Genomic DNA, 20,669 nt, shown 5'->3' on the forward strand with positions numbered 1-20,669 from the left:
AACTCCAAAAGAGCTTTCCCTAGCTATAAGGCAACCTCGCAATAGTAATCGATTTATCAAAATCTTCATTTCATTTTTAAGATTTTTCTTAAATGTTTCACGTTTTCTGATAATAAAATAAATAATAATCTTCTTCATACTCATCAGTACAGAAAAACAAGATATTATTAATAAAAAGCACTGCAAATGGCGTGCTTTTAGCTTATTTTAGTACATTTTCCATAGCTCAACAGTATATTTTAACGGCCGGCAAACGGTCACACTCGAACGAGACGAAGACGACGACGACGCAACTTGTAGCAGTAAAAATATTTATGGGATTTTGCCGTGTTTAAACGAATTAACCAAACTAATAATATATTGAAATCAAAGTGAAAATGTGAACGTTGTGTTTGCTTTCGATATGACAACCATTTAAAATGCATTTCAACGTGATAGCTCGCTGTGAAAATTTCGTACAGGCAAAAAAGAGCCGATTTTTAGTAGAAGAAGAAGAAGCAGCAGCCGAACAGGCAGTAAAAGCAATCATCGAATACACGGACAAAGCGCACGGCGAATGAAAGGCGTGTGAAGAGAAAACTTGCAAAAATTACAGCAACAACTCAGCGGCGGCAAGCGAAAAAGTGTGTTTAGAAAAGAAATTAAAAACACACGAACATATACATACAAACATACTCTGTAAAACGAATAAACACACATACACACAAAACAAGAGAATTGGTGCAAAAAGCTAAAGAAAAAAACGAAGTAAAATAGCGCGCGGTTTAATAATAAATAATTATATGTATGCGCGCAAAACATGTGAAGAGCCGGGGAGCCGCTAATACAAATACGAATACGAAAAATCAATGAGATTGTAATAAAATTCCGTATTCTCGCTATCGCTCCTCCCTCTCTCGCCCTGCCGCTCTCGCTCCCGCGCTCTCTCACTTTATGTCTCTCTTCTTCTCTCTTTCGCGAGCGCAGCAGCAGCCTCTCAAAATTGTGTGTTTGTGTTTCTTGTTGATTTTGTGATAAAATTGCAATCAACAGCACACGACACTCGCCAAAATAATAGTATTTAAAGCGATACAAAAAATATAAATCAAATACTAAAAGTGAACAGCAAAAGGTGCGTATGCAACATAAGCGACAACAACAACAAACGGCCATCTGTGAAGCTGTGCGTTTAAGTGTGTGTGCGTGTGCGAGAGTGTGTGGCAAAAAGTAGAACGTGCGAGAGAAAACCCGCGTACCCAATTTGATGACGTCTTCAACTAGACAACAACAATGGAGAAATATGGGCACTAATGTAGATTTTACTTATTTTTTTATTGTTGTTTGTGTGTCCCGACTGAGACGCCAGCAGAGGCCGATCAGATTCAGAGAAACGAGAGAGAGAAATGGACCGGTATTTTATAGTCATTGGCAGTTTAGGTACTCTTAACCCTTTTTCTCAAACTTCGATGATCACTAGTTTGGTATTCGTATAGTTTCCTCACCTGGTTTCATAATAGATCCCGATAACACCTTGTGTTTAAAATGATAACAGCTGACAACCAATAGTTTTTTCCGCTCTCTGTGTACATTTGCTAGTTCGACTTCCACCAGAGACCCCATATTCAAATCGGTCGTACAGTTTTCCTAGCAATTGGATATAGTCGATAGTGCCTAGTAACTGATGCACCTGTCAGTAGAGCCAATTGGCCTTATCGCCACGCGCCCTGTCTCTCTGGGCTGTCACTGAACCACCCACCCAACGCCACAACCATCTACTCGCTCCCGTACAGTGCCACCTATATTTGGGGGCCCCATTTCGTTGACTCTGGAGACGAATTGTGATTTGAATGTCCGTTTGTCTGACGGTCAGACTATGCTGCCCGTTGGCCTTTTGCTACCTACCTGTGTACTAAGCCGAGAGGCCAAGAGCATCACTCACTCACCTGTGCGGGACGGGCGACCCCCAAAGTGGATTCAAAAAGTTTTCCATCAAAAACCTAGTTATTTTTAAATCACTATAAGTAAACTAGCAAGAAGGGCTATTTACTTAGTAAATACTACCTGTTAATAGAAAACTTACTCCCTTGCCGTTGGTAGTAGCTAAATGTTTCCGCTTACATAGTTATTTTCAAATAAACTTCAATCTTAAACATAATTTTTTTTGAGTACGATGTTTTAATGTTTACACTGATAATATTAAAAGGTTTTTTAAATTATAACCTTGAAAAAAGTCAATAAAATAATTCAAAATTTTAACCAATTTAAAAGGAATAAAAAAAAATTGTTTCCCTAATTTTAGTTTATTTTAACATTTTTGCGTTTCTTTAAATGTAGTCGACAAATATTTCGAATAACAAATGATTAACAATACTAATAACAAACCAACGAAATTTGTGGAAATTTGGATTTTAGTTTCGAAAGCAATATTTAAATGAGGTGGTACAAAAAGTTTTGACGGTTAGTGTGGCACTTGTGCCGTTTTGTCGACAATGCGCGCGCTCCCTCTCTCGCACTCACGCAAGTACACTCGCACACACTTACACAAACACGGCCGCACTTCACACAGCAAACGAAAATTTGCAACACACATACACACAAACTCTTGTTCTCTCACTTATGCTCTCTTTTTATCTCTCCCTCTGCTCTTTTTTTTCTGTTTTTAGTGGTTGTGCAAGAAGAAGCAGCAACAATCAGGCAAAAAAATACCTGAAAAAAATAAACGGTAAAACGAAGAAGTGGCGACACACACAAACGAACGGCGAGAGCGCGCTAAAAAGTTTATTAAGTAAAAATCCCAAAAAGTAAAAAGCCAGACAGTGCGTTTCATTCCCCATTCGCAAAAAGCAAAGTCAAAATATATATTTTATTAAAAATGGTGGAAGTAATAGAGCGGCGGAGAACGGCTGCGTGAGCCCAAAGCGCGGCCAATTAAAAAACAACAACAGCACAGCAGTAGCAGTAACAGCAGCAGCCGCTGAAGAAGAAGAGGAAGACGAAGAAGCTGAAGCTGAAACAACCGAAGAGGAGGAAACAGCAAGAGCCTCGAAAAGTACATAAAAAAAGTATAAAAAATTTAAATACGGTTGAAGTCGGTAGACTAAAAGCGAACTAGCGACTAAAGAGAGGCGAGAAAACCCAAACTCCGAAAACAGAAAACCACCTTATCCAACGCAACAATAACAACAAGATCCACAGCCAACAAACCAACAACATCACACAAAATGTACGGCAAATCAAAGACATCGGCGGTTCCATCGGACGCCCAGGCCCGCGAAAAATTGGCACTGTACGTGTACGAATATCTGCTTCACGTTGGCGCCCAGAAGGCGGCACAGACATTCCTCTCGGAGATCCGATGGGAGAAGAACATAACGCTAGGCGAACCGCCGGGATTCCTGCATACCTGGTGGTGCGTCTTCTGGGACCTCTACTGTGCGGCGCCTGAGCGGCGGGATCAGTGCGATCACAGCTCGGAAGCAAAGGCCTTCCACGACTACGGCTTTGTCAGCTCCGGCTATGGAGTAAACGGAATTGGACCAGGTGGCCCCCACAATGCCGGCGGTCCGGCGCCCAGTCCCTTGGGACAGATGCCGCCCGGCGGCGATGGCGGTCCAATGGGTCCCGGCGGACCAATGGGACCGAATTTCTTTCCAAATTCGACGATGCGACCGTCGCCACCGACGCACGCCTCCAGTCCGCAACCGCCGCCGTCGCAGATGATGCCCGGTCAGCCGCCGTTCATGGGCGGGCCACGATATCCCGGTGGACCACGGCCCGGCGTGCGTATGCAGGGCATGGGCAATGAGTTTAATGGACCGCCCGGTCAGCCCATGATGCCCAATAGTATGGATCCCACACGGCCAGGCGGCGGAATGGGACCGATGAATCCGCGCATGAATCCGCCACGAGGTCCCGGTGGAATGGGACCTATGGGCTATGGCGGACCGGGAGGAATGCGCGGCCCAGCACCAGGACCAGGCGGAATGCCACCCATGGGCATGGGTGGAGCGGGTGGCAGACCACCACAATGGCAGCCGAATGCTTCAGCGCCTCTCAATGCTTACTCGTCATCATCGCCAGGAAACTATGGACCAGGACCCGGTTCAAATGGACCGCCTGGACCGGGAACGCCAATCATGCCATCGCCGCAGGACAATACGCAAGGCGGACCAGTCGGCGGACCCGGGGACAGCATGTACGCCCTGATGAAGCCCGAATTCCCGATGGGCGGTGGGCCCGATGGAGGCGGTGGAGGAGGCGGACCTGGCGGCATGGGTCCAATGGGTGGCGGGCCCAATTCAATGGGCCCCGTACTTAACGGCGGCGGCGGACCAGACGGCTCCGGCCTGGACGGCATGAAGAACTCGCCGGCCAATGGCGGACCTGGGACGCCGCGCGAAGATTCTGGCAGCGGAATGGGCGATTACAATCTAGGCGGATTCGGAGGACCCGGCGAAAATGATCAAACGGAATCGGCGGCCATTCTGAAGATCAAGGAAAGCATGCACGAGGAAGCCAAGCGGTTTGAGAAAGACACAGATCATCCGGACTACTTCATGCCATAACAACATCACCAACAACAGCAGCAGCATCTCAACACCGTGGCAGCCGCTGTGGCAGCTGTGGTGGCGGCTGCGGCGTCCAACGGATCGGCGGGTAGCTCCTCGGCTGCTTCCATTGCGGCTGCTGCTCTTGGGGCCGCCGCCTCCAATCTGCTCAGCAATGGCAACAACAATTTCTAAAGGCAAAAAAAAACCACACACAACACCACACAGCAAATAAGAACGCGGTAGTAGAAATCCTTGATACATAAGCATAAAGTAATTACCATTTAACGCATGTATGAGAAATAGATAAAGCGAAACAAAAAAAAGAAAGCCCTTAAATATAATAGACTAAAGCAGCAAATGTAAAATTGTGAAAGGATCAAACGGACATAGAAGCTTTCTGTTGCCACTGCCACTGTCCTTCGTACTGTATTTCTCGCTGTTGATTTAAGATAAGTTCGTTTCGTTGTTGTATTTTATGCTTAATTTTAGTTTTTCGATCGAAAATTCAACTCACAAAAAATGCACTGAAAGGCAGGTGGAGGCCACAGGGCAGTGGCGTACAGAATGACAGTGTTTCCGGGCTAAATTCGAGATAATACTAAAAAGTAAAAAAAAGGAAAAACTAAGCAAGAAAAGCAGTAATCGTAATGAACAAACAAATGCAGTTGAACTTCTGTAAAACGAACTACAATTAGAAGTAAAAGTAAAATTTATAAATGAACTTGAAGTTCTGCTTGTGGTTCGAATTAGAGACGTTCGACTGTGTACTTAAATGTAATGTTAAACATGTATGCAACAAGTTCAGTGAGCCTTGTGATTAGTTTCGTTGTTGCAAACACTCACCTCACAGCAAAAACCCGAGATCCATTCGCCCCAGTCCCCTATTTATAACCATTCACACTTGCTTATATAGAAAACATAAATCATACATCGCAGATCAATTGTTTGTTAAGCAAGGATAAAAAAAAATCGAAATGAATGGAATATTAATAATGATATGCATAATACCTAGTTGAGTATATAGTTAGCATTATTGGACTTGTATATGGATAGTCTGTAACCCACACTCATACACATGCACTCTTCTTGAGCTGTGCTCCATTTTTTTGCAGAATGGGCAATGATCTTTTAGATAAGTTTCGCTTGGCCCAAATTTTATTCTTTTTAATTCTCTTTGTACAAATTGTAAACTTGGCACTTTGTGGTCGTTTCTTTACGCTTCTATACTGTCTGTGCCCGTCTGTGTTTGTTTGTTTGTTCAAAACGTATTTGTTGTATTGTTTTGTGTCATTTTGTTTCTCTCATTTGTCGTATGTGTGTATGTATATGTATTTATATTTTAACCAAACAACTAAAATGAAAGAAAAAAAACACGTTATTTAAGTTCCTTCCAACGGCGAGCAATACCATTTGTATGAGATATATGACACGATCTGTACGATTTCCCTCACATTTTTGGAGAGCGGCAAAAGTTTGCACTCGTTTCGATTTCCTCACGGCATTGTGTGTGCATTAGGGCAGCGAAAGAAAATTATATAGAAAGCTATATGTAAACATAACATATATATATATATATATATATAGAAGACAGATACGTAGCCTATTGTATGCACTAATTTATTGCAAAAAATAGCTACGCCCATAACTATAAGATCTAGCTGTTTAATATGCATATAAAAAGTATATATTATATATTTCGTAAAAAACGGCAACAAAAGCAGCAAACAATTGTAGAAAACATAACCTAAAGAAAAGTTTACTTCAAAATATCACACTTAAACATAAATGCTGTACAAACAAAAGTCTTAAAGTGCATAAATTTACAATTAAAGCTGTCTGTGCTTGCATCCTTCTAGGCGATACAACAGCACATTCATAGAAGAAAACAACCAACCCGTATAAGTAGTAGCATTAGATTCGAAGCTAATTTATAAGTCCCCCAGCAAACATAAACAAATCAAAAGGAATATAATATACACATAAAGAAACGAATGAAATTTCTTTATAGCAAACACACATACACCCCTACACACCAACACACAAAAATCAATTGATAAAATAATTAAACAAAGAGAAAGAAAAAATGAAAAAAAATCTATTTTAAATATTGTATATGTTTAATGTGTCGGAATTTATAATATGAGAACGCGAGATAGGAGAGAAGAAATTTATAGTATGTGCTGCATGAATTATATCTAAATTATAGTATGAACGCCGCATCAATGATGCAAACGAAGCGAAAAAAACTTAAATAGTAATTAAGTTAAATTTATTTACTAACGCTTAAGGTTTGAGCGTTTCAATTGCTGGATCTATATAAACCACAAAAACAAAATCTATGTATAATGGAGCGGAATTAAGTAAACAAAAGTATAAATCGCCCAAACCACAAATAACAAAAACAAAAAAATGGCAAAAGTAACACAGAAAAATCGAAAAAAATAAGAAGGGAATACAACAAAAAAAAACCGATTGAATATGAAAATATGTTTAAATAAGTATTTTAGTGTTAATTATACAATTTACAAGTACACAACACAAACAAAAACAACAACAATATAATATAAAATGAAATAAAGTTTTAAAACAATATTTGTAAAAAGTAAAAACAAGAACTACATGTTTACTGAATATTTAGAGGGGGTTTTATTATAGATTTCTTATGGATCAATAAAAATATAGAAAAAAAATTACTAAATACTAATGTATATATATCAATATATCACATACATATGAATGAAGAATTACTAAAGAACAAATTGGTTGCTTGTATAATTATTCTTATCTGTATAAGATTGATATAGAAATTGTCACAATGGTCTGAATTGAAGGGTGCCCACAGCTTCGCCTTGATTTGCTCCTAAATCCAGTTGGTAGTCTTGTTGTTTGCAATCGCGGCAACATCAGTTGGACTCAATCTCCTGATTGCATACATCAAAAAGATTTCTGTTCCCGCTGGCATTAATTGAACAATTTTGCAGCCAACGCGTGTGGATATCGGGCTTTGGTCGAGACAATTGGTCCGGCACACGCACATGGCTAATGAATGGACACCACCATCACCGGCTATTGGGGCAGAGACCGAGTCGGTTGTCGGGGCAACCGGCTGTTCGATTATGGCCCATACAAATTGAGGGGGGCTAATATACACACTCGCTGGACACTCGGACCGTGTTGACGTTGCGCTTGTCACTGCACAAAATCGATAGTTTTAAGGAGTATGGTGCAATGCATATACAACGAACTTCATACGTGAACCGCTTGAGAGATCAGGAAATCGAGTTTTGCCACTAATCCTATAAATGCGGCAAAGTGGCGTCCTGCTTTTACACTTGCATGGGACTGATGCGAACAGTGGGTGGGGTCAGTGGCGGCAGCGACGACCAGATGCCAGAAGAGACGGTAGCCACGCAGAATCACTGCCCGACCTACAGACAGATTCCAGGTGTTGGAATGGCTGCAGGATCGGCACCAGCCAAGCGAGTCCCAGTCCTATTCTCCACCAATCGAGGACTCTATCTTCGCCTGGCCCAGCCACTAGGTGATGAGATGGAGGTGCTGACGCTACAGCCACGAGGACAGAATTACAACATCAGCTTCTGCGATCTGGAACGCTGGGTGAGTTTGGTTTTGCTGGGAATATGATGTTTCTGTGAATCAAATACTAATCTTTTTCTTACAGAGTACGAATCGGGCCAATGTGGTCAGCTTGGAAGATACCTTTACTATCATGCAACAGCGTAATATGTCGCCGGAATCCCTCAGCTATCAACCACGCCTTTGGAAAAATAACGTCAGCTACAGCCTGATGCACTGAACTGAAAGCAACTCAATTCATAAATCCTAAACAATACAATAGCAGTTAATCGATGGTCGAACAATTTGTATGTAAAACTTATTACAACTCTTTTACTTTAATTAATCCCTAACATAGTGTTCTAATTCAATCTATTATCTAATGGGTTTGTGTGGGCCTTTTTAGGATGAGTTACTGGTAAGTGAAGCCATCAGAAATTCCATTTTATTGAGGAAGCTTTTGCCCTCGATTTTGTCAAACCGAACCTGGAAGAAAAAACCAAAAACAAATTAATTGCAAATATTTTGTTTTGTAAAACTCGACCAACCTCTTTGAAATTGCCACCCAGATTCTCCCACAACTTTTCCGGTACAAGTGGACTGGGAAAGAAGTCCTTGTCGTGGACTTCTAGCTATGTAGACCTTAACATCTATCTGAGGATCGCAGCGTATCTGAACAGCAATCATGCGATCGCTATTGGGAGAGGCCAGCAGGCAAGAGGTAGCATTGCCCAGCGGCTCCACCTTTCCGATGCCCAAATGGTTGCTATTCGAAAGCACTGTCCAGGCCATACAGCGGGCTAAACTGATCAGGCAGGAGATCTGGTGTGAATTGATCTGGCAGAGAATCAGATCGCGCAACTCCTGCGGTTCGTAGGACAGACGCATAACACGACCATCTCGACAAATGCACTTTCAGAGAACGTTCCTTAACATGGATCACCAGGGAGGTGCGTCCAATGGCGTCGTAACCGTGCGTCACAATGTTAATCTTAACACACGACATGGTAGGACTGTTCATGGCGTTCCAGTGTGAAACAATTTGCGGATCCTTGACATCCCTGGCCAGCGTGTCGAGCACATACTGGGTCCGCTTGCGCATAAAGATGTGCTGTGCCTGGGCGATAATCTGTTCAAGTATAGTCTGCGACTTGGTCATGTCCAATAGAGTTTCCCGATCCGCCGCCATAGGACCTGCCAGCATGCGTTTTTTCGTCGGCCCTAGTGGAGCACTTGCAGGATGGGGAAATGGATGATGGGAGTTCTTGTAGTGCACTTCACGCAGCAGCTGATGCAATGAGTGTTCCAAAACATGATCATGATCGTTGATTGGAGCCGGCTGGGTGGAGTCGAAGGTGGTCGAGTGGCACAACGAGATTATCAGTTGAATGTTCGGCAGCAGGGTGGCGCGAATCTGATTGCCAATAACCACGTGGGGTATCGGTGCTTGTAGCTGGATGGCTTCACGTGCCAACTGGGCGAAGAGCTCCTTACAGAAGAGCACATTCTGGGCGAACTCGAGGGTCTTTTGCCACACGCCTACCTGTGCGGTTATATTTGGCCCATGTCCCATAAGATTAACCTGCGCAGTGCACAAGTCCTCTTGATCCTTCTGCGTAATCACCTTGATATAGGCCACACCCTGTAACTCCGCTGGGACTATCACCCGCAATGCGGAGCTGGTTTTCAGCTGCATGCCATTGTTGCTTGATGTACTGCTGCTGCTGTTGTTGGCATTGCTGGGGGCATCCTCATCCCCAGTTTCTTCCGCTTTGGTCACCTCGAAGGTCCCACTCATCCCAAACTTAGAGCCAGCGGTCCGGTAACTGAGATCCCCGATAATCGCATTAGACACCTTCTTCAGGCGCCAATTCTGTCGCAGACGTAGTAGTTCTATGTGGAAATCAGATACGTTCCGGCTGCGTTGCTCGCTGTGTGCATTTCGCAGTCGTTCAGCTCCGCTGAGGAGCACTTGGGCCGCCTGGGAAATAGCTTTCTTGCGGCTGTAGACTTGGACAATAGGCTTTGTGTCGTCAGGCTCCTCAAGCAGGGGATCCAGAACCAAGTAACGTTTATCCTTAGCCACGGAAATGACATCGGACAGAACACAAATCTCGGTGAGAGCATCCTTCAGCTTGTTGCGCACTGCGTCCCAGGGCCACAGGCTCTCCTGAAACTGAGTAGCATCCTTGTCCTCCTCGGTGGCCGCTGCTGCTGTCTTCTCTTCCTTCTTCAGATCGTCCAGCGACGTCTTGCTAAAGTCTATGCGTGCCGCACATTTTGCCAAACTCTCGGACAAAGTCGGGGGCCTAGAGAACACAAGCAAATTAGATGAGAGGAGGAATTACTACGTCCTGGAAACACTTACGGCTGATATAACTCGGTGCCATCGTAGCCAATCTCGCGTATCTGATTTTCGCAGGTGGTTTCCACAGATATATTCACGGAATTTGACATATTTAAGCCGGGAAACAAAACATTTGGCAAAGCTACAGTGTGACCGTTGAAGAGTTTAAAAAATATACACATTTCATTTTGGCAAATGAAAATACTAAACAAATACAAATTTAATTTATTTATTCTTTAATAAAAAGAATGGATTAAAATAACACAAATTAAGATTTTGATAATTATTTAAGTTACGAAATTGAACAAAACTCGTTTTCTTGGAATATTATTTAAAACAAGAATTAAGTGATCCAAAATATACCAAAAAGTTTTAAATATGCACCAAACGGTCACCTTTTAAATCATTACTTTCATATTTTTGACTTGACTTTATAACTCATACCGTTTTCAACAAGATTTCTCTCGATCATGTTGTTTTTAAAAGACAAGCGCTCTGCACTAGACTTGGCCGAGTACACGGTCATCATACCGAGCATTTGCGTCGGAAATGCGGCGCAGCTGGCCTGTGACCTGTTGATCGCCTCCAAAGAACTCCGACGAATCGGATCCCTAACACATCCGGCTTTAATTCCGGTTTACGGACCTTCCGCATACCAGCATGAACCCAAGGAAAAGGTCGCTTCCTGCGAGCTGTACGAGGGCTCCGACGACAAGTTGATGGTGGTTCAGTTCCGAGCGCCGTGGGTTGCCCGTCACACCGGCGATTTCCAGCGGGAACTTGTGGAGCTTTTTAAAAATGCCCGCCGTATTGTTATCCTTAGCGGCAGCTTTGGCTTCGAGAAACGTGTGATTGAAGAGTCGCCATGGGCTTACCGCGCCAGCGACAACTTCAAGGAGGCTCACGCCGCCCAACTGAGCAACCAGGAACTGATCAAGTGGAAGGAGCACAAGGGCGAAGCTATCTATGGCGGTGGCAATGCCCTGCAGCTTTTCAAGACCTTCGATGATCAAAAGGTGCCCGTTATGCTGTTATTCCGTTATCTCCTCGAAGGCGACAACTCCACAGATGCTTCTCTGATCGTCCGGGAACTTAACGAACTTTGCGAGGATTTCCTTCAGCTGCGCAATGGTGGCGATGGCAGTTTTAAACTTACAGTGCCCAAATCCTGGAACCTACTTTTCGGCAACGATGTTACGGAATTATTGTTTTAAGCAGCTTTTTATTTTTCGGTGGTTTCAAATACATGTTAATCTTTTGGTGTAGAGTAAAAGAGATTGCTAGCCTTGTGCTCTCGGAAGAACTCGCTGCCATGCTCCTGATGGTCCTGTCGCGTAGTCAACGTTTTGCTAAATTGGGGTTCCCTTGCGTGCCCACATGCACCAAGCCAAGCGCTTAGAGTGGGCTCATCTGACTCGTAAATGGCGAATTTCGATTGGAATGGCCGCATTTCCATCAGCTCCTTAGTTAGTCGCTCCTTGAGACCCCTGAACTTTGCACATCCACCAGTCAGGTAGACGTGTTCCACTAGGCGCTGTTGTTCCTCTGCGGAAAAGAGCTTCAGCACGAAGGCTATTAGTTCCGCTAGACCTGCCTCCGAGCAGCCAATCATGCTAGGTTGAAACAGGATCTCCGGCACTCGAATGTCCTCCACTCCAAAGTGTAACTGGTAATTCTCCGCGGCACTCTGGGCTTGATTACTAGAGTTCCCATCGTCAAAGTTAGCGTCGTAGTGATTCAGTATCTTATCAAACTGCAGCAACTTTTCGTTGTCCGCATCCGAGTCACTGTCATCGTTATAGCGATTGATCCGCTTGTAAACATCCCAATCGTTGTCGTTCATCCCAAAACCGTCGTCCTCTTCCTCGCCATTGGCCTTACGCCGTTTCTCGCTTTTGGCCAGCGACGATATGATACGCATTCGTTCCTGAGCGGCGTGGGTATGACGCTTGGCCTGCTCGGATCGCTGCTGTCGGCGTGCCTGCTTGCGCAGGAGTAGTTGTTCCCGTTTACCGTGAAGGTCAGCCAACCAGTCCGCCTGAGACACACCCGGTGGGGGTTTGGGCATCTTGTCCAGCTTTTCCTGTTGCTTGCTGGGACGCGGAGCACTTTGCGCCCTGTCGTGGGCACGCTTGATACGGGAGTTTATAGTGGCGATGAGGGAATCCAAGTCTTCTAGCGTACCTATTTGTTGTTGCTGTAGAGCACGTTCAAACTTCTCAAGCTTTTTCTGCTCGTACAGTTGCCTTAAGTTTGTTATATACGAACAACTGCTGCTCATCTTCGCGTAGTTTCTCCCGCTCTCGTCGATTCTTGATCTCTATTAGACGGTGAGCCAATTCCCGTCGCTTCTCTTGCTTTTGCTCGGCGGTTAGCATGGCATTGGTCGCCGTCACCGCATTGTAGGGCAGTTGTATCTTCATAATATGCTCATCGTAGTAGTCCATTTGTGCCCACTTTATGAGTTCTTCCTTATAATCCACGGCAATATGACAGTGCTCGTGGACCAGTTTTTCCATACGACTAATGGTAATGGCATTGAGATGTACGGGGTACTTCATTTGCATGAGCCGAAACAGATAGGTTATAATGTGATATCCACCCACATTGAGACGACGAACGTGCTCTAGCTGGAGTTTGCCACCGAGCACAGGAATTACATGAGTGGTACTGTAGCCAAAGGAAATGATCAGTCCGTCGGATAACTAAGGAAATAAGCTTTTATTATACGGTTATTGGATATTGGGGTAAGTAAAAACAACCTTCTTCTGCTTCTGCCGATGGTGTTCCCAGCTATACAGAGCATCGATTCCATATGATACCGCTGGAATGCCGTAGCATTCGAAGAGTAGCTCGCTCATCTGCTGGCGGCAAAAGCTTGGATTGGCCAGGGCCTCTGTAAGTATAATCGGGTGATCGATCTTATCCTGCCCCTCAAAGCCCATCTTCGTGAATATGTAGTCAAATATTTGCTCCTGATGATTCCAATTGGTTATAACGTTTCGCTCAAAGGGACTCTTTAAATGGGCGCGCACTGCCTCAATGTTGGTAATGTCATTGCCAACCTGGATTTCGGCAGGTGCCTCTACGGCTGCTGCCGTGGAAGAACCTTCGGCGGATGCTTGCTGTGCAGCTTCCTTTTTTCGATCCTTGCGCGGCTTGGTCAGCACATTCCGGAAACGCAGATCCGGCTCTTTGAGTTGCTCCATCCTACGCGGCATTCGTATGATCCATTGTCAATGATCAGAACACGTTTACCCACCATCTCAATTGCTTATTTCAATAGTTTACATCCAGCGAAACTTCATAACCTCTGCATATAAACAAACCAATGAAGAAGAACAGTAACTACAGTATGTATTCTAATGAGCAAAAATTCATATATTTAAAATATTTTATATATTAAGAAAACTATCAATCAACAATACTTAAAACAAATGCTATTTACATAAAACAAAATATTAAATTCACAACATTATTTAATATATCTCTGTCTCGTAGTAAGTACTGTACATTGCAGTCTGCTGCTATTTACAAAAAATACCGTTTTATGGTATTTTTTGCCAGGTACACAAATCACCAAAAATCATTTGCAAATACTAAATGAAGATTACTTAATATTTTATTAGATAAATAAATAGCATATTTAAAAGTGAAGTTTTTGCGACTTTTCCTTAAAAAAATTAATTTTTGTGTTAAGCACACATTTAAAGGTTTTAGATTTATGTTATCTAGACTATGCTAGGAAACTTCAGTTTTGTCGTTATAGGTCGAGCTCATAAAAGTAACAAATGTAAGGAATAAAATATTTTTCGGTTTCGAAATTCTTATAGAATCTCTTATTCCTTGTGGTCTATTAATTCGTAAACAAATCATTGAAAATATACGCAGTGCTGCCATATTTTAAAATATAAGCTTAGGTATAGCGGCTCCTTAGGTTCCTTCAATCCGACACAATAAATATTGGATGTTCATTATAATTTCGTTTCCTAGACCCAATAAAAGGTTTTTATTCTATTTAGATTAAAATGTTTATTAAAGTGATATTGGATTCCGATAAAAATCCAAACGTGGTATGTCTTTTAATAATATATATTTGTGTTTTAGAATTTTTAAATTTAGAAATATGTTATCTAGTTGGTATATGGGTAATATCCACGATACATATATACATGTGTATGTATATTTATTTTAATTACGTATATAACATGTTTCTTAGTCAATGTCTTTACCTACCATGAAAAGTCATTGCCATCTTGATAAGGGATTTTATTTTATTTGCTGTCCACGCTCTTTTTACATACAAGCATACGTACACACATATCTTTATAACTACAGTAGTTACTCATTTTAAAGCAATAAATAGCATATTTAAATTTGTATTCCTACTTTTTGCAGCAACCTCAGTTGATTCCAATCGAACATAATGCAACAATTATGGACTTAAAAAAGAAGCTGGAAGTTGTTATGGGACTTCCTCTAGCCCGTCTAGGATTACAAAGTTTTGACAGAACTCTTGGAGATAATCAATATCTTTCCAGTTTATTACGTGTCAAGGGACCACAAGATTCGTCGACAAACAAAATTAATGGTACAGCGTTCTCCCTATTCGAAAATGGGTCTTTCGTGTCTTTCCTTCAGTTCTATAGCAATGCAGAGGGAAACGAGCAACAAAATTTTCTAAACTTGTCCAATTGTGTACAGTTAATGCCCGTTGATCGCATGCCACAATTTTGCGAGGCGTCCGATTCGGAGGATTCCTCAATATCAAGCTCGTCAGACAAGACGAACACTAGTTTCGAATCTGCTAGCACAAGTGCTAGTTCAAGAGGGCGAAAAAGGAGAGCAAATGCTTCCGATGAGGAATCCGTAGCGAAGAGGTAATAATTAAAACTGATTAATTACTTATAATATTTGGTATATATGTATATGGGATAAATCGACAAATCAATAAGTTTAGAAAATATTTTAATAGTAGAAAATCTAAAACATATATTCCATCCATAGGATAAGGAGCACAACATCGAATGTCGTCAAGGTTATACCACAGAGCCTTTTGTCCAATAACTGCGACGGTGATAGCATCACGTCCATATACAAATCTAAGATTCAGATGGATATGACCGTATGTAAAAGGGAACCCACTACCGACATTGCGAATGAAAATAGTTATGCCTGTAATGTGGATTGCCAGAATAAACAGAAGGATTGCTGCCAGCAACAAACATGTGGAAAACGAGACAAAAGTCCGCCTTATGCCAAGACAATGCCGGAAAATCGTCGTTACAGTTTGGTTATTAGTAATTTGGATCCAAACTCAAATGACGTGGATTTCCAAGCTCTAATGGTTCACTTTTTTAAACTGTTTGAGAGCTTGGGCTTACAAAAGCTGAGTTTTAGTGAATCTACATCAATAACCAGATTTTGTTCTAAGATTTTAATCTCTTGTGAAGACAAAGATACCACTGATTGGGTTATAAGGGCAGTGGATGGTGTCATTCCACCACATTCGTGCGAACCCTTCATCAAGTTCTTTAAATTGATAAGATGCTCATTCGTGCTTCCTATTATTATTCCTGATAAGCCCCTTTGTGCCATTTTCGATTTGATCGAAAAGCAAAACTCCAGCTTGAATACAGACAAATGGAGCGTTATCGGACGTAGTGCCTTAGATTCATGTGACAAAAGCGACAGGATCGTTACAGTTTTGTGCGATAATGAGGTTATTGATCTGTATATAGACAATGAAAGCCGGGATTTGATAACTCAGAACTGCCATAAATTAAAGTACTGTTTTTGGCAGTTGAAGTTCAATTTTGACTGTTAATTATGGAAATTTACACGATATGTTTTTACTGTTATTTCTGAAAGTTATTAGTTACCATTTTATTTACATGAATAAGAGACTAATTTATTGAATTTTTAGAATGAAGGCGTTGAATTGTATATAAAAATTAATTGTTAAAGAATTTCTTTGAAAATACCCAAATAAACTGATGAAGAAATATTTATAAAGCGTTACATGAGTATCATGTTAGCAGTTATGTATAAAGGTTAATACTTAAAGGAATAACAAGAGGGAGTAAAATAATAGAAACAACCATGGTAATACAATTTTATTTTTTAAAAATAATTTGCTAACGAACTTTATTTCATAAGTATGCTTCTTACGTAAACGATAAAATGACTTCAAAAAATAATAATTGTATCATGTTAATTGGAATAAAAAAGAACATATTTTTAAATGACTACTTTATGTTTTGATAAAAATAAACTATTTTTTAATTATTACTAAATTATCTGAGGGATGAAAGATAAGAGGCTATTTATTATTAAAGAATCTTGGCCAAAAGGATAAGCAAAAAAGCGCGCCAAAATGAAAAACTGCGTGACCGCATACGGATTTTTTAGCACTCTGCAAGAGAGGCAATGAGAGACCGCATTAGAACGGTCACACTCGCGAATCTAGTGCCACAGGCAGAAACGAAGAAAACTACCACCCGAGGATTAACGGACAGGAGTCTGCCTCTCGGCAGCAGCAGCCATCTCACATGGAACCCATAGACATAGTTCGCCTGGAGGAGGCTGTAGTCTCCTTCTACCGCTCCAACTCTGAGAACCAGGCGATCACCCACGAATGGCTTACGGACGCGGAGGCCAGTCCGCAAGCCTGGCAGTTTTCCTGGCAGCTAATGCAACTCGGCAAGGTGAGTACCCCGCAGGACCTGCGCATCAATGCATCAATTGCCTGGATATGTATACTCATGCACCTACATTCTTATAACCCCCCAACACCCACCTCCACCCCAAAAACACCCACGCAGAGTCAAGAAGTGCAGTTCTTCGGCGCCATAACATTGCACTCCAAGCTGATGAAACACTGGCACGAGGTACCACCCGAAAATCGAGAAGAGCTGAAACAAAAGATCCTCGAGTCCATAGTTCGGTTTGCCGGAGGACCAAAGATCGTCCTCAACCGGCTGTGCATATCTCTGGGAGCCTATATCGTTCATATGCTGGGCGAATGGCCCGGCGCCATTGAGGAAGTGATCAACACGTTTCAAAACCAGCAAATGCCCAATGTCAGCGGCGATGTGCAGCTGTGGATCATGCTGGAGGTGCTGCAGGCCATTCCCGAGGAGGCGCAGGTAATTCATACGTCCGTCAAGCGGGTGACGCTTCGCGGTGAACTTGGCAAGCGTGTGCCACTTGTTATCCAGACCGTCGAGAGGTATCTCAAGCTCCAGATGAATCGCATTTGGGACGCTGAGACCTATAGCAACATGAACAGAGCCGTAAAGTGTGTGGGCACATGGATCAAGTAAGTGTTGAACATTTTTAAAAGGTTTCGGGCTAATTAAACATGGGTCTCCCTCAGAAACATTGGCTATACCATCGAGGGCTGCGTCACCATCACCGCCGTGCTCTTGGAAGTCGTCCACAAGTGTTACTGGCCCTGCATACGTGCCGGTGATGGCTGCATGACCGCCGATGAAAATGAGTTGGCTGAGTCCTGTCTGAAGACGATGGTTAACATCATCATTCAGCCAGACTGTCACAATTATCCGAAGACGGCGTTTGTGCTAATCAAGATGTTTCTTGATTCTCTGTCTGAAATAACAAAGACAGAGTGGAAGAGGGAAAACGATAACGAGGATATCATCGTGCATATTTACATGCTGTTTGTGTCGTCCGTAGAGCGGCACTCTACGTTGCTGCTAAGCGGGATCACATCCTCAGACCCGGAACTATCCGTGCTGGTACATCGCATCGTCCAAGAAATTCTGCACTGCACTGACAAGCCCGGCATCTATCCTGTGGAGGAGTCCTGCAGCACCATGGCTTTGGCGTTTTGGTATATGCTGCAAGATGAGGTGTTCGCCATGCAAAACGATGAACAGAAGCACAAGTGCTGGGAGTACATTAAACCATTGTACGCCCATTTAACTAGAATATTAGTGCGAAAGTCAGAGCAGCCAGATGAAAAATCTCTCGCTAAGTGGAACTCGGATGACTTGGAATGCTTTAGATGCTACAGGCAGGATATATCCGATACCTTTGTGAGTGGTTAATTTAGTTTATATATATATATTCCAAGACCAACTATCTTCAGGTGCCACATGTACTTTCTTTTCTTAGATGTACTGCTACGATGTGTTGAACGACTATATCTTGGAGATCTTAGCCGCCATGTTGGACGAGGCCATAGAGGATCTCCAAAGACATCCGACTCACTGGACAAAGTTAGAGGCCTGCATCTATTCCTTCCAATCGGTGGCGGAACACTTTGGCGGCGAGGAGTCGAGGCAAATACCCAGATTAATGCGAGTCCTTGCCGAGATTCCGTACGAGAAACTCAATGTCAAGCTACTTGGCACTGCTCTAGAGACCATTGGAAACTATTGCAATTGGCTGATGGAAAACCCCGCCTATATCCCGCCAGCCATTAACCTGCTTGTACGTGGTCTAAACTCCTCCATGTCTGCACAGGCGACGCTAGGTCTAAAGGAGTTGTGTCGTGATTGCCAGCTTCAACTGAAACCATATGCGGAACCGCTCCTCAACGCATGCCATGCCTCTCTGAACACGGGTCGTATGAAGAACTCTGATTCGGTGCGACTTATGTTTAGCATCGGAAAGCTGATGAGTCTGTTGCAGCCAGAGGAGATACCTAAGTACTTGGATATTATTGTTAGTCCCTGCTTCGAGGAGCTACAGGCCATTTGCCAATCAGAGTCGGTAAATATAATAAAAATGAAACCTATGTTTAAGATTAATTGTCTACGATATAAAACAAAAGTTAACTATCTTATGTGCTTCTTTTAGAAAACTCCCGCTGCCCGGATACGCACAATCTTCCGTCTCAATATGATTTCCACCCTCTTCTCGTCGCTCAACACGGATGTGGATGATGAGACCAAGGCGCTGCCGATTGTGCAGCCAGTTCTCCTTGTCATGCAGCGGACAATGCCTATCTTTAAAAGAATCGCTGAGATGTGGGTGGAGGAGATTGATGTCCTAGAGGTAGGATTTTAATATAAATATAAATATAATAAATATAAATTATAAATTACATTTTTTCTGAACATTTTCAGGCCGCCTGCAGCGCCATGGAGCATGCGATTATGAATTTGAGAAGCAGCTTTCAGCCTATGCTGCAGGATCTTTGTCTCTTCATTGTGGCGAGTTTTCAGACCCGATGTTGTGCACCTACTCTAGAGATATCCAAGACGGTGAGATACTTTATAAATGTAAGAAGGTGAAAAAATCTTTAAATCCTTGTGTTCCAGGCCATCGTTATGTTCTTCAAGGACGAGAGTTGCAAGCCGCTGATGCAGCAGCTTCTGAGGGAGTTCATCCAACATAGCTTTAAGCTTTTTGAGAGCACTCCCGAGCAAAACTTTTCCAATATTTCGGATACTATGGAGACTTTCTTTGGCTGTCTAACGCAGATCATTAAGAAAATCCCGCAAGTGTTGGAGGATAAGACACTGGCTTACGATCGAATCGTCTTTTACGCCCAGCGGGGGATGACATTGCCAGAGCGTTGTACGATCCGAAACTGCATCCAATTTCTGGCACATTTTGTGATGCAGTCGCGAAACCATCAACACGTCACCGAAGTCATTCTGGCCACTGGCGAGCAAATACTTTACACGACGATGATGTGTGTGGGTTATCTTACGCCACGATCGCAAGTAGATAAGTTTGCAGACATCCTTTTGGCTATAAACAAGAAATATCCCGCTGAGATGGCCATATGGATGAAATCCCTAATGGCTACACCCAATTTCCCCACCCAACTTATAAATGACGTGGACAAAACGCGTTACACAGCTCTAATAGTCAAGTGAGTGTATTTTTACGGGTTTAATAAGTAAAGAATCCCCAATTGCCTTTTTGAAATGTCCGCCCACAGGGAAAAGGTCAACAAGAGGTTATTGCAACAGCATCTATCTGAGATGGCTATGAAGACGAGAGGACTCACAGAGAAGTTTCAGTGACTGAAATGATGCAATAAACGGCCAAATGACATCTCTATCCATCCGGATTCTGATCTAGATTTTTTGTAATTTAATTTGTAATTAGACGGCTCTGTAAATGTTCCTCAATTTTAAGTTTCGCCGTTTTGGCATAGGTTATATAGTTTTCGACTCGATAAACTTTTATTTATAATTTTTACAAAATTACATGCTCCATTTACAATTTGCACATAT

General features: G+C 42.6%; 7 protein-coding genes across 7 annotated transcripts; 5 read left to right on the top strand and 2 right to left on the bottom strand.

The window, feature by feature from the left end:
• The first annotated feature begins 239 nt into the window (after positions 1-239).
• Positions 240-5,540, top strand: LOC108105282 (single-stranded DNA-binding protein 2). Its single transcript, XM_017211770.2, has 2 exons — positions 240-1,111; positions 2,643-5,540. Exon 2 carries the CDS (start codon positions 3,201-3,203, stop codon positions 4,542-4,544), a length of 1,344 nt encoding a protein of 447 aa, XP_017067259.1. The 5' UTR covers positions 240-1,111; positions 2,643-3,200; the 3' UTR covers positions 4,545-5,540.
• A 1,532-nt stretch (positions 5,541-7,072) lies between these two features.
• LOC108105303 lies at positions 7,073-8,458 on the top strand. The gene is made up of 2 exons (XM_017211797.2): positions 7,073-8,147; positions 8,212-8,458. Exons 1-2 carry the CDS (start codon positions 7,866-7,868, stop codon positions 8,344-8,346), a joined length of 417 nt encoding a protein of 138 aa, XP_017067286.1. The 5' UTR covers positions 7,073-7,865; the 3' UTR covers positions 8,347-8,458.
• LOC108105302 (mediator of RNA polymerase II transcription subunit 17) lies at positions 8,419-10,622 on the bottom strand. Its single transcript, XM_017211796.2, is given in 5 exon segments — positions 8,419-8,591; positions 8,654-8,719; positions 8,721-9,020; positions 9,022-10,414; positions 10,474-10,622. Coding segments are annotated over 5 exon segments (1,932 nt in total). The 5' UTR covers positions 10,563-10,622; the 3' UTR covers positions 8,419-8,507.
• Positions 10,623-10,851: 229 nt separating this feature from the next.
• On the top strand, positions 10,852-11,729 carry LOC108105295 (proteasome assembly chaperone 2). Its single transcript, XM_017211787.2, has one exon. It carries the CDS (start codon positions 10,923-10,925, stop codon positions 11,664-11,666), a length of 744 nt encoding a protein of 247 aa, XP_017067276.2. The 5' UTR covers positions 10,852-10,922; the 3' UTR covers positions 11,667-11,729.
• Positions 11,702-13,972, bottom strand: LOC108105293 (actin-related protein 5). The gene is given in 4 exon segments (XM_017211785.2): positions 11,702-12,703; positions 12,705-13,157; positions 13,215-13,651; positions 13,654-13,972. Coding segments are annotated over 4 exon segments (1,956 nt in total). The 5' UTR covers positions 13,718-13,972.
• An 835-nt stretch (positions 13,973-14,807) lies between these two features.
• LOC108105250 lies at positions 14,808-16,551 on the top strand. Its single transcript, XM_017211725.2, has 2 exons — positions 14,808-15,332; positions 15,460-16,551. Exons 1-2 carry the CDS (start codon positions 14,890-14,892, stop codon positions 16,277-16,279), a joined length of 1,263 nt encoding a protein of 420 aa, XP_017067214.2. The 5' UTR covers positions 14,808-14,889; the 3' UTR covers positions 16,280-16,551.
• Positions 16,552-16,903: 352 nt separating this feature from the next.
• LOC108105270 (importin-13) lies at positions 16,904-20,664 on the top strand. The gene is made up of 8 exons (XM_017211750.2): positions 16,904-17,159; positions 17,277-17,773; positions 17,831-18,512; positions 18,592-19,191; positions 19,279-19,476; positions 19,548-19,685; positions 19,743-20,302; positions 20,372-20,664. Exons 1-8 carry the CDS (start codon positions 17,004-17,006, stop codon positions 20,454-20,456), a joined length of 2,916 nt encoding a protein of 971 aa, XP_017067239.1. The 5' UTR covers positions 16,904-17,003; the 3' UTR covers positions 20,457-20,664.
• The last annotated feature ends 5 nt before the right edge of the window (positions 20,665-20,669 follow it).

This window comes from Drosophila eugracilis, unplaced genomic scaffold (assembly GCF_018153835.1).
Source record: "Drosophila eugracilis isolate 14026-0451.02 unplaced genomic scaffold, ASM1815383v1 contig_75, whole genome shotgun sequence".
Classification (NCBI taxonomy): Eukaryota; Metazoa; Arthropoda; class Insecta; order Diptera; family Drosophilidae; genus Drosophila; species Drosophila eugracilis.